Source organism: Mirounga leonina, unplaced genomic scaffold (genome assembly GCF_011800145.1).
Source record: "Mirounga leonina isolate KUSES-001 unplaced genomic scaffold, KU_Mleo_1.0 Mir_115, whole genome shotgun sequence".
Classification (NCBI taxonomy): domain Eukaryota; kingdom Metazoa; phylum Chordata; class Mammalia; order Carnivora; family Phocidae; genus Mirounga; species Mirounga leonina.
In genome coordinates this window covers 45,605,415-45,619,214 of record NW_023270268.1, presented here as the reverse complement: position 1 = coordinate 45,619,214, position 13,800 = coordinate 45,605,415, and the positions used below count along the sequence as shown (strand labels likewise).

The window sequence follows — 13,800 nt, the reverse complement described above, 5'->3', positions numbered from 1 at the left end:
TTATGACTGCCTAATAAAATAAACAATCTTTAAAAAGGAGTAATTAGGCAAATGTGAAGTGGATAATTAAAGAATTCCAATTATGCAATGTGGTGACATAATATAAAGGCATAGCTTCACTGTAAAAAATCTATGTCAAGAGCACGGGAAAAGACTATTCCAAGTAAAGAAGGCATTACAGAACAAAGACCCAATTTTCTTTTTTAGTCGAAATCATTTGGTGTTATGGGTAGCCACCACTACCTATTACAATTATTCTTCTGAATAAAGTAAGACAAGATCAGCAAGTACACTATCATGATTTTCAATTATCGTGCAAATGTGAGTACACAGAGCAAACTACAAGCTTAAAAAAAAAAGATGGTAAAGAATTGAAGAAATGGAACTTTTCCAGACTAAGGGTTTTCCAACTCCTTCTTCAGTACTTCTTTATGCCTACTGTAGAAATTTTGGGAAGAATAAAAACAAAAGAGTAGAAAATTAAAATTACCTATATCTATCTATAGAACACGGTATTTTAATATAAGGATTACTATAAATAGAACCAAGGCCTTAAAATTTCAATATGCTTATTCATATTGCAATATGACAGTCATTCAGGAGAGGAAACACTCTGGTGACAGTGTCATGTATGACTTTGATAAAGACCGGGCTAAGAGGAAGGGCAAAGGACAGCACAATGGGAGCAAATGCACTGAGGTTCTTTACCCCCCGTCTCTGTGGTGCTCTTCTTATTTAGGATTTTCAAAATATCTTTGGTAATCTTCTTCAACTGATGCCTCGCTTCGTCACGCTCTTTGCCCACTCCATAAAGAAGGATTGTGCGCTGGTTACATTCATGACTTGAAGATTCATCCTGAAAAGCAGAAAATACATTTTGAAACCCTTGTCTGCAGGGGTGGGGTTGCATTTCACATCCATGAAATGCACTAACCACAGCATCTTCATGCTGGCTTGCGCTGGTGGCAACCCACCCACCTTTCAATTCACCTCAACCTCCACTGGCAACACCCTTGTTTTTCCAGTTTGGAACTTGCCAAAGTAAAAAAAAAAAGTGTCAACTGACCTGAAGTCTTAATAGAAGCATTTGATGTGGGCGTACCCTCCAGAGTAAGTTTTGACTCTTGAAAACTTTTCATTGTTTAAAATTTGACATGGTAATAATGTCACATCATATTACATATTATCTAGTCATACTTCTTCCATAAGGAAAATGTTATTTCTTAGCAAGCTTGGTTTTCTATATACGGCATCGTTAAATACTAAATTTTTAAAAAAATGATCTTGCTAGGATCCTCAAGTGCTTTGAGGAGAAAAATGTTCCATTGGCTTCCAACATGACTGTGTGAGATGTATGCATATTTATTGCCAAATGACAAAACAATAAAGAGGGCAGGTCTCATTAGGTGTGAGGCAAATAGCTGGAAATGCAAACATGTTATACACCAACTTCCTCTACTGGACCACCTCCACCCCTGTTCCACAGACACAGTAAATTCAAGCACTATTTTTCCCACAAGGGAAAAGAAAATACTTAGTGACAGCATAACAAAAACACACACATACCGCTAAACAAATTCTATACTCTTCCATTTTCTTAGTAAAATTCCAAGCTCTAAGCCTCAGTACATCCCCTTTCCTTAGCTTTTTGTATATGTTTGCCCATGTTAGGCACTTACCCTTCCTAACAGTAACTAATTCTAAGGAGCTTGCATGAGCAAAGACTATCTCCCAGGGAAGACTAACTGTACTGTGTTCATAATGGCTACAAAAAAGGGCAAAAGCCTTGAGACTTGGAGAATTCCATGCTTGATTTGACTTATTTAAAAAACAAAACAAAAACTCTGCACTCTGCACAAAGTTGCATTTTGCTTTTATACTCTTGAAGTAAGAGCCTGTTTTCCTCTCTCAGCTTCTGCCACTTTCCATCATTGGGTCTTTCTCACACACTTGCATTTAGGTCACCACTTTTCTTTGCACTGATTCCTTTTTTATTATACTCTCCCAAAAATATGCATTTGTATACCCTGACAATCCAACTTGCTACCCTGTGCAGAATTAATTAGTAACGTTTCAGGTGTTCAAATTTGCCTCTTAAGGGGGGAAAAAAAAAAAAAAAAAAGCTAGGAGCAAGTCCCTTCTAGAAGTTGTAGTTACTTTGTATTCTGAATATCCAAATCTCCTCCAAGGTTTTAAAAGACAAGACCTAATCACAAGATAAAGTCAACACAGGTAGTGATTCCTACATTTTGTTGCACACCTGCATGATCTGAGCAGCTTATTAATCTCCAATTTTTGTTGCCATTATAGACAATTACTGATATATTTCTTTTTTGTCTAGTGGGATGTGTACATGTGAGCCCTGGAAGGGAACAGGAGGACACTGAGAAAACTGTACAAAACTTAGGCAGGGGGCACCTGGGTGGCTCAGTCGGGTAAGCGTCTGCCTTCGGCTCAGGTCATGATCTCAGGGTCCTGGGATGGAGCCCTGCGTCAGGCTCCCTGCTCAGCGGGAAGCCTGCTTCTGTCTCTCCCTCTGCCCCCCCCCCCCCCCCCCGGTATGTTCCCTCTCTCTCTCTTTCCCTCTCAAATAAGTAAAATCTAAAAACCAACCAACCAACCAACCTCAGGCAGTGCCAGTCATGTGCCCTGGCAATTTTTTTCAGTTAAGGTACCTGGCAAATAGTTCTAATGTAAACTTTTGTGTGACGAGTGATGGAAAGATGTCAGCAAAGTTACTGAACACCTGCTATTAGAATATCTACTTGGGGGAAGACAAGATGCTAGGAAGCCTGAGAAAATACAAGGATGAATGGTCCCTGTCCTCAAGGAGCACAGATTCAGGGTCATAAAAGTAGCGTTTGCAGAGCTCGTCACACACACACAGATACTACGGCTCCACCTGTACCAGTAACAGTCCACGCTCAGGGTAAGAGCAAGATGTGACTCAATTCAGGTAGTGTCATCTGCTGACTCCATGGTCCTTTGAGTCCTTCTGACCTAATGAGCCTCTCTGGGCCTCAGATTCTTCCCCTGATAAATGAGCTGATACCACCTTCCTTTTGAGATTTTTGTCAGAATAACGGAGACGAAGTATGTAAAACGCTTAGCAGCAGATCAGACACAGAACCCGCTGCAGTCCACTCAATTTCTAGTTCCACTTCTCACTCGCATGCACCCCAGATCCACATTGTCCTGCATTACTCAACATTTCCTCAAGACGCTGGGGTACTTCCTTCCTTTGCTGTTGCTCCCCCAGCCACCTAAAATACTCTCAACAGGCTGCCCCTCACACGTGTAAGTGCTGTGCACAATTACAGCATCAGGTCCCTCACTGTCACCTCAGCTGAGTGAAAGCCCTCAGCACAGGAGGAGTAGGGAGGGGAGGAGAGCCTTTGGAGCACTCGCCACAGTGTAATCCACCCATTTTCGAGCTATTTCTTTAATGTCTGCCGTCCCTGCTACACAGTCACTTTTGTGAGGGAGAACCCACAGGTCCATTTTATTCACATTTATATTCTCCTTAGATGGCACTAATCAGGTACTTAATATATGCTGTTAGGGATAAGAGTAATATATTCTCTTTGGGAGGGACGGGAGAACCAACAGAGCAGAGATATGAAAGAGATAAATAAGCCATCAAATGATGTACAAATAGTCTCCATAATTAATAAGATGAATGGACAAGTGATGGTCATGGAAGTCAGAAAGGGGATACGTAACAATGGGGGCCATCGACAGTGTCAAATTCAGTAAAAAATCACAATGGATGTTGTCTCACACTTACTAGTTGGGCATGAAGCTTGATAGGTGGGAGAAGAAAGATATATTAGGATAACCAATGGCAAACTCTTGTGCCAAAGATATGTTTCAAATAAAGGAGTCTCCATGAAGGAAATCCAGATTGGGGGGTAGATAACTGATGATGGAGGTAGGAAACCATGGCTGCTTGTTTGGATTAACTTGGAAAGAAAGAGAGGGACAACTTTCTACTTAAACACAGGGGAGAAAGAAAACTGGTGAAAATACTACAGGGAAATTTGGAGATAAAAAAATAAGGAACTTGAAGAATCTTTTATCAGTTCATTGGCTCTGATTTGCTCAGGGAGTGGGGCTAGAAGCAAAGTGAAGAGTTGAGAGTGAAGGGATGAAATTAAAAAGCAAGAGCAACATGCTTTTAACTGCAAAAGAACCACCTATCAGCCTTTACATGGGGCCTTAAGACCATATTTGTGTCTGATAATTAATATTTTTAGGTAAATCGTGATAGCTGTTACTGGTCTTCAAAGAGAAAAGGCAGAGATAGTTTAAAAGCAACTGTTTTTCATTAGCCTACAAGATTTATTTATATCAACTTTTAGTACTTGTCAAAAATATGTCTTCAAATAGCAATTCATACTATATGAGAACAAGGTCAACCTTTGAAAATGGACCAAATATTTCCAAAGGTATCAATGAGTTCTGCTCTTTCAACTAGGTATTAAAAACCCTCAAGTTGCATAGTGGTAAGTAATATCAATGACGGGAGATCGGTACCAAAGAATTACTCTATTATTTAGACCCTGAAGGACACACTTGTTGGACAGGAAAAAGAATCAACCAGAGAGTCCAAAGAAGTCTAGCAACCCCTCTCATGCCAGCCCACTGTTGTGCTTAGGTTGGACAGATCATCTCACCTATAAACTAATTTCTGAAAATCTCATCCTCAGGATCAATTTCTCTTCTTCTCCAGATAGTATCTGATGCTCACAAAGACTTAAGTGATCAAGAAACTAGGAGGATATATGTCCAAAAGCCCTAGAAGGCTTGTAGTACTACAGAAATTAAAATAGGTCTCTTGAGCCAAATACCCTTAGAAGGAAGAACTGGAGTTAACTGAATGAAATGAAATCTCCTCTAAGTCATCATCAAAACATAAGTGATTAGAAACGTTGCCAAAACATGCGTGTGTTCATAAGATGTGATAACAGAGGTGAGATGATCACAGATGCATAGTCTCCTTTTACCTCATTCATACTTCCTGGTATTTCTACAGTGTCCCAATAATCGTAGAATTTTAAAATAAATTAATGATCTTTTTAAAAAGAGATAAAAAAGAATCCTATTCTAGATGTGCTTCCTTTTCTTCCAAACACTAAGAAAAACTAGATGAAGTAAATGCAATGGTCCTTCTAATAAAACAAAATATAGCATTTCATGCATCCCCAACACTCTATAATTATGTATGTTTCAATATCCAAATGCAAACCCAGCATACATCACGAAATAAACTGCACAGAGCACCCTACTCCAACTCCCAGAAAAGTAGTAAAAACCACGTTTTAAGAGGTCCCTGGGAGGTGCAGTCTGTTAAGCATTCGATTCTTGGTTTTCGGTTCAAGTCGTGATCTTAAGGTCGTGATATGGAGCCCGTGTGGGGCTCCACACTCACTCAGCACTGAGTGTGCTTAACACTCTCTCTCTCTCCCTCCCTCTGCCCAGGATGTGCAGGCTCTCTCTCTTAAATAAATAAATAAATCTTTAAAAAAAAAAAAAATACTTTTTAAAAACAATGAGGTTATTTACATTAAAATTGTATGTTAATCTATTAAAATGAAAAAACTGTTAAAAGAGGCCTTCAAATTATTTCTTTTAGATATGTCACTTTATTCTGTTTAGAATAAATTAACTTCAAATAAATGTTACATGAATGATAAGCCTTGGGCAGAGGTGTAAGAAGGGAGTGACATGCATGGGGAGGCTGTGTCGGGGGAACAAGAAATTAGCAGCTTCTTCTCATTCATTACTCTACCTGAAATGGAGTAACTTCTTTAAATCCAGAAAAATAGGAGATTCCTTTCATTAGATTTATATAGGAAATTTTTGTTCTACAATAGCTTATAGACCATGGTATGGCTGAAATGACGTGGCTTTATTCAGTAGGGTTGAACACACACACACACACACACACACACGTTCTCTGCTTTCAAAAGCAAAACAATCAAGCCAAGAATGACAAATAATTGGATCAACATAGCATTCTCTTTTGCTAAATACCCCAAACCCAAGACTTCTTACTTGTGCAGTCTAATATATAACCTAAATTTCTATACTCTTAATAGGTGAAACCACTAGATTATGTAAGAACTGCCTTTAATGTATGTGTTCAATCAAAACATCCACTAAGGCCAAAATGACCACGTTTTGAAACCATAAAATATTAGAACTAAAATAGCCTGAGACCTAATCAAATGTCTCAATTACATCTCCACACTCTGGCTGTAATCTGGTTCCACAAGGACCACCAGATCCTACCATTACAGGACATGGCTCTCTTGAGTACAGAGTAATCCCATTTGAAGTAAATATTTTTCAGATAAGCAGACTACCATTAATAGATGTGGCAAAATAAATAAACCAATTAAACCACTTACATGTAAAAATTCTGGGGTATACATTCATTTTCTAAGTCATCTCAGTCATAGAAATTAACCAAATCAAAATTAGTCCTGTTTCCAATGGTAATACATACAATTACAAACTGCATGTGCTGTTCTTATGAGACTGAAGTGCACAACTTGATCTACTTCTATTTGTACGATAATATACATGACCCTTGAAAAACAGAGGTTTGAATTTTGTGGGTCCACTTACATGCAGATTTTATCAATAAATACAGTAAGTACTATGAATGTATTTTCTCTTCCTTAAGATATTCTTAGTAATACTTTTTCTCTAGCTTATTTCATTATAATACAGTATATAATATATAACATACCAAATATAGGTTAATCAACTGCTTATATTATCAATAAGGCTTCCATCAAGAGTGGGCTACTAATAGGTTTTTGGAAAAGTCAAAAGTTATATGCATATATCAACTACATATCAATTCAAAATTAAAAAAAAAAATTAAGCTCTGTACAAATTTTCAACTACTATAGCCCCTAACCTCCATGTTGTTCAAGGGTTAACAGTGTACTTTTTGGGGCACCTGGGTGGCTCAGTCGGTTAAGCATCTGCCTTCAGCTCAGGTCATGGTCCCAAGGTCCTGGGATTGAGCCCCGCATCAGGCTCCCTGCTCTGCGGGAAGCCTGCTTCTCTCTCTCCCTCTCCCCCTGCTTGTGTTCGTTCCCTCTCTGTCAAATAAATAAAATCTTTAAAAAAACAAACAAACAGTGTATGTTATAATCTGAATGGCTTCTTAAAGATTTTAGTCACTTTCAAAATCAAGTGGTCTACAGATAGGTATGGTTGTAAGTGAAAATCAAAGGACAGTTCATTTAGATCAAGAACTGGAGCCTTTCATTTACCCCTCAAATCCCTATTCATAGCCTTCTAGGAATTTGGAAACATAAATTCTTCATAAAGTAGAATGATTTCAGTATCCTAAATTAGTGCTCCTTTATTTTTTTTTTTTTAAGATTTTATTTATTTATTTGAGACAGAGAGAATGAGAGACAGAGAGCATGAGAGGGAGGAGGGTCAGAGGGAGAAGCAGACTCCCTGCTGAGCAGGGAGCCCGATGCGGGACTCGATCCCGGGACTCCAGGATCATGACCTGAGCCGAAGGCAGTCGCTTAACCAACTGAGCCACCCAGGCGCCCTAGTGCTCCTTTAGTATGGCATATTAATTTGTTGAAACCAGTGATGATTTTTTTTTTCACAAGACTTGTTTCATCTGAACATCTTAAAAATACTTCATAAACATCCTTTAGACTAAAGTCTACAATTTGCTGTATGGGCAAGTATGACTTCTATTTTCTTGAAAAGAGTAAAACCACTCCATTCATGACATTTACTTCTCGCTCCTGGGCCTCAAGGCAGGGAGACGGGGGCTTGTGCAGTGAGATGAGGATTATCTACATACACAGTGGTTACAGATGCAGGCTCTGGGATCAAACAGCATTGGTTAGAATGGGGTCTCTAACTTCACTGCTCTGCTCCAAAGTTTACGTCATGCAGAGAATGGAAATAATTGAAATAATACTCTTCAGAGAGTAACTGAGATCATAAAATAAGTTAATTCATGACAATATAAGGAGTCAAATGTTGGCTATTATTATTCTGAAGTGTACATAGGCATAAAAGTTTTTCCAAAAGTATAATTTTGTGTCTCCAAACCAACAAACAAGTATTAAAACTTGTAACTGCAATTAATTTCAAAACAAAAATAACTTAAGGATACCCCCTTTCCCAGAGCACCTGGGTGGCTCAGTCAGTTGAGCAACCTACTCTGTTTTTGGCTCAGGTCATGAGATCAAACCCCACAGCTGGGTCCACATTCAGCATGGAGTCTGCTTAAGATTCTCTCTCCCTCTCCCTCTGCCCCTCCCCTGCATGCCGTCTCTGTCTTGCTCTAAATAAATAAATAAAATAGATGATAGATAGATAAAATCTTTAAAAAATAAAAAAGAATATCCACTTTTCCAAGAGTTTACTATCAAACCTCTAGATGACTAACATATGGGATCATTATGTGACTGAAATGTCTGATTGAAATAACTCAAATGTATAGCTTAACTACAAACTCTTAATGCCAACAAAATTCTCAGATCAGTGTAAATCCATAATCTTCAAACTTTACTGTGAATGAACTTCACTTGGAACCTGGAAGGTTCGTTAAAGTATAACTAAGGGGTACACCCAGAGTTTCTGATTCACTGGATCTAGGTTCATGCCCAAGAATGTGCATTTGTCACAATGTCCTAGGCGATGCTGAGCTGCTGTTCTGCACTTTGAAAATTGGGATCAAAGATGATTTAACATATGCAGGGATGGACACACTCAAAACTCAGAAGAAAGAAGTAAACAAAACATATGTTCATAGCAAAGGCACTTACCCAAGTGGATCTAATGGAACAAACAATAGTTTGAAATACTGTATGTGTCTGTGGACAAAAACAGTATTTATATAAAGGTATTAGTGAAACAGGGATCCCTTAATTTAATGATATAATCAAACCAAAAGCAAGGTTACAAAAAAATTGTTTATATTTAAATTCTATTTAAGAAAAGCATGAAAGACACTTTATATAATAAGTCTGGCAAAGGATACAACTGTTTTTCTTTTTTAATGTAATTTTCGAATCCTAAAATTTATAATGAGAAGAAACTGTTTCACGTACAAAGACTTGATCAAACACAGATTTAAAATAATGACATTATTAACCAGGAAAAAAACAAGGAACAAGAGACTTAACATCCATAACAAGCACACATGTCGAGTTAATGTAATTACTTGTTAAAAGGCAATATATCACCCAGCTTGAGCACAGTATGTTTTCACGTAAATAATCATCTGAGAAAGCAAGCCTGCAACCTTCTCCTGGAAGCAGACTTCAAAAAGCTTAATCTCAACATGGATTTATCATGTGCATGGAAAATAACCAAAAGAACTCATAAAGCATCAAACTCTATGGCAGGTTTCAGCAAAAAGCAGCAAGATTTTAAAATTGCTTCTTAAGAGATGAATTCTTACCCACCCTGCCCCACATTTCCCAGGGAAATAAAAGCAGAAGTCCTAAAAGGGGCCAGACGGAAATACAGTGTCTGCACAGCTTTGAGTCCAGGGCATTGGAAGGTAATTTCTGACTGTGAAGTCCTCTCTTCCTCTCTTTATTTCTCTCTAGAACACTCAAGATTTACTGATGAGAGCTCAGCAGATACTCGATTATAAAGAGTAATAACAACTAAACTAAGACATTGAAAGGAAAATACCAGATGCCACTCTGCAGGATGTATTAAATGCCACTTAATGGATACATTTAAATCCTCCTGAATCAACAGAGTAACAGGTAACTTTATATCTAAAAGTATTTGACAAATATATGTGTTTAAAAAATGATGGGTGTGTACATGTTTGTCAAGTTTTCTTAACACTGGAAACCTTTAAAAATAATTGATATCAATTCATGTACTTATTTGGAATAAAACTTAAAATACAAACTGTATTAATGCTGATAGAGACAACCACTAACTTCTTCATTAAATACACACACACACAAAGCATGGAAATAAAATACAAATGGTCTTATTTTACCTTGAGTGGAAAGTGAGACTTAAATATAGATAGATGGAGGTGACACTCCTGATACCAAGACTACTCGTTAAAGAAGGTAACAGCCTATGCAAAATTAGCATTCCCATTGGATAATTTTCAAAACAATCAGAGAATGCACAAATTAGAGTAAATAGCAGTAGCAAAGAAGCTTGCAATCTACCATCTTATCTCAATTTAATACTGAATTTTGTTTAGTATTTTTTTAAGTTAAATTGGGGAGGAGGTGTTGAAAATTGAAGCTGTAATTGTGACATGAATCTTTTATTCAATAATTAGATAATGAAATATTACATTTGTGGGAATTTAGTGTTATATTTATTTGTCATACTTAAGTCTTTCACGTGGAATCTTTTTTTTTTAATTTGGATATGTATTCTTTGTACAACACCATGTCCTATATTTAGGAATAATATTGATATAGAATCAATTCCATTTGCCCTTGATGAAATAAAAACATTAAAATTTCATTTTAAATTTCAAAACTCAGATGGCAGATAATGTATTCAAGTCAAGTGTTAGTTTTCTTTTATAGCCATCTGTTGTGGTGTAATAACCTAGGAAACCAGACAAGGACATGGCTTTGATATTTTATTTTAGCTATCATTACATACTCTATATACCTGGAAAGTATGCCCTGGCTGTTTTGAAGAACGCCATTTGATAACCACTTCATTTTGTTTACTGGTTTTTTTTTTTAAGTGAATGATATTCAAGAAAATGTATGTAAAAATTTCAAATATACTGTCCAAAGTCAGAAATAAGATATATGTGGGTTAAAATATTTGCAGCTAAAGAATTAGTCTGAGGTTGATTTCTAAATGGATGACTGAGCAACATACAGGCAGAAATAGCTTCCAATTATAAAGTTTTATATCTGATTTCATATTTAACAATAAATTCCCTAAAAGTGATTTTATACAAATTTCTTTCCCCTTTTTACTTTTAAATTCTAATAGCCAATTATCAGTCACGTCTCCTTAGAACCCTTTGGTGGTATCAGAGTAAATGGAGCCCAGGAATAAGGAGAATGCAGGAAAAGTGACTGTGAATAGAAACGAAAAAGCTAATGGCATGGAAATGAAGCTGGAAAGGAATAAAGCACAGTCCATGTTTCTCTTCCCATTTCTATACACTGTGCGCATGTGCCTAACAAAAACGTCCTTTAAGAGGCAAACTTTTAGAAAATGAGAAGTATCTATACCCTCATATAATGTACTTCAGACCACTTTATTTGGTATTTGCCACAATTAAGTATTCTGAGATTCAATTTTCTGTATTCTTACTGTCACAATAAGGATTGGAAACCTCAATTTTTAGAGAAGGCTGTCCAGAAAAGTTACACCAAGGGCCCCTGGGTGGCTCAGTAGGTTAAGCATTGGCCTTAGGCTTACACTGGGCTCCCTGCTCAGCGGGGAGTCTGCTTCGCCCTCTCCCTCTGCCCCTCCCCTCTGCTCTTATGGTTGCACGCGCTCTCTAGCTTACTCACACTCAAAAAAATGTATCTTTAAAAAAAAAAAAAGTTACACAGAGATAAGAGCAAAATTGATAGTCTGGAACTGAAAATAACCATCCCTGCTCTCCTCCCCTAGGTAGCAAAGAAGAAACACAAGCCATGGACAACCTCACCTCTGTGGCCGGGAATGGCAGCCTGTGCACCAGAGATTATAAGATCACCCAGGTCCTCTTCCCGCTCCTCTATACTGTTTTGTTTTTTGTTGGACTCATCACAAACAGCCTAGCAATGAGGATTTTCTTTCAAATCCACAGTAAATCCAACTTTATTATTTTTCTTAAGAACACAGTCATTTCTGATCTTCTCATGATTCTAACTTTTCCATTCAAAATTCTCAGTGATGCCAAACTGGGAACAGGACCACTGAGAACCTTTGTTTGCCAAGTGACCTCTGTCATATTTTATTTCACAATGTATATCAGTATTTCATTCCTTGGACTGATAACTATTGATCGCTACCAGAAAACGACCAGGCCATTTAAGATGTCCAACCCCAACAATCTCTTGGGGGCTAAAATTCTCTCTGTTGTAATTTGGGCATTCATGTTCTTACTCTCTTTGCCCAACATGATTCTGACCAACAGGAGGCCAAGAGACAAGAATGTGAAGAAATGCTCTTTCCTCAAATCAGAGTTTGGTCTGGTCTGGCATGAAATAGTCAATTACATCTGTCAAGTCATTTTCTGGATTAATTTTTTAATTGTCATTGTATGTTATACACTCATTACAAAAGAACTGTACAGGTCGTATGTGAGAACGAGGGGCGTAGGCAAAGTCCCCAAGAAAAAGGTAAACATCAAAGTTTTCATTATCATTGCTGTATTTTTTATTTGTTTTGTTCCCTTCCATTTTGCCCGCATTCCCTACACCCTGAGCCAAACCCGAGATGTCTTTGACTGCTCTGCTGAGAACACTCTGTTTTATGTTAAAGAGAGCACACTTTGGTTAACTTCCTTAAATGCATGCCTGGATCCATTCATCTACTTTTTCCTCTGCAAGTCCTTCAAAAACTCCTTAATGAGTATGCTGAAATGCCCCAATTCTGCAACGTCTCCATCCCAACAAAATAGGAAAAAAGAACAGGATGGCGGTGACCCAAGTGAAGAGACTCCAATGTAAACTACCTGAGGTAATATTTCAATCTATTAGTATCTGGAACATCCAAAAGGAAAGCACTGTGTAAAAATACTGTCTAATAATAAGTCGAGTTAGTAACAGTGACTCTCTAAACAAGTAACAGAAAACAAAAGAAGTAATCTTCATTTACTTATCCAGTATTAAAAGCTATCTTAAAATGTAGAAAAAGAAACCTAACATGTAGATGTGTAGCAAAATGAACTGTATCTAATCATCATGGTTACAAGCCAAACTACACAGAAGTCATGATTCGGAGAGTGTTGGCAAAGTGTGTGACCATATAATATCTACTGTACATTATTGAACACGATGTTATTATCAAGTTGTAATCAACTAAAGAAGAATGATAAATCTGATAAAAGTCTTCTGACTGAAAATTATACTAAGATGTATATACACCCTAGTCCCTAACCAAATGCTGATCTATTTTGATACTCATTATAAAAATATAAGTGGGACACTTTACAAAGAATATTTACTACTAACTTCTAATTATTAGCAAAAACCTAAGAAATTTAAACTAATTGAAATCGTAATTGGAGTGAATTTTTTTAATTTTCATTAAAAAGAGGTTTAAAAATACTTTTCCAATAAAAAAAGCAGAAATAGCAAAGTTATTAAAAGTTATTTTTATGACATTCTAATACCAAAAAACTTTGAGTATTTCCTTAATGCTGGAGAAACCAGTTTTATTAATGGTACAATACCATCATTGCCACTTAACTTTATTAACTAGCTTTCAGAAACTACCTGCTACTTGGGTTAATGAGTATTTGCTTCAGTGAGAAAAACAAATGTGACTATGCGGTTGCAAAGCATAACTATTAACAGAAAAGTGGTTAAAGTGTTTGTAATTACTGGTTTGTCACTTATGTGTAATACAAAAAAAATGTACATTATACTCTAAATCACAATTTGTTGGAATTTCTTTGTTCAAAGACATTAGATGCCACCACTCACCTCTTATATAATCCTACATCAAACAACAAACCCATTTAATAAAGGATAACTGCAAAAACTGTTTTATGACAAGTTATTGGGCAAAGTCTCTATTGAAGGTGACATAACACATCAATTAGTTCATAAGTAAATGATAATGAAGTATGAA

At 36.9% G+C, this 13,800-nt stretch overlaps 2 protein-coding genes across 3 annotated transcripts in view; one reads left to right on the top strand and one right to left on the bottom strand.

Moving 5' to 3' along the window:
- Positions 1 to 13,635, top strand: part of P2RY12 (purinergic receptor P2Y12) — a 45,412-nt gene extending 31,777 nt beyond the window's left edge. Inside the window, exons 2-3 of one of the 2 annotated variants that reach the window (XM_034997097.1) lie at positions 9,612 to 9,776; positions 11,632 to 13,635. In XM_034997097.1, coding sequence (XP_034852988.1) covers positions 11,655 to 12,674 — 1,020 coding nt within the window. In that variant the 5' untranslated portion in view covers positions 9,612 to 9,776; positions 11,632 to 11,654 and the 3' untranslated portion in view covers positions 12,675 to 13,635. Of the gene's footprint in view, positions 1 to 9,528; positions 9,777 to 11,631 lie in introns of those variants that run through there. The other variant, XM_034997105.1, reaches the window with a different exon arrangement.
- MED12L (mediator complex subunit 12L) overlaps positions 1 to 13,800 on the bottom strand; it is a 317,050-nt gene that overhangs the window by 72,219 nt on the left and 231,031 nt on the right. The window contains exon 16 of the mRNA XM_034997061.1: positions 709 to 856. Within this exon, the coding sequence (XP_034852952.1) occupies positions 709 to 856 (148 nt within the window). The remainder of the gene's footprint in view (positions 1 to 708; positions 857 to 13,800) is intronic.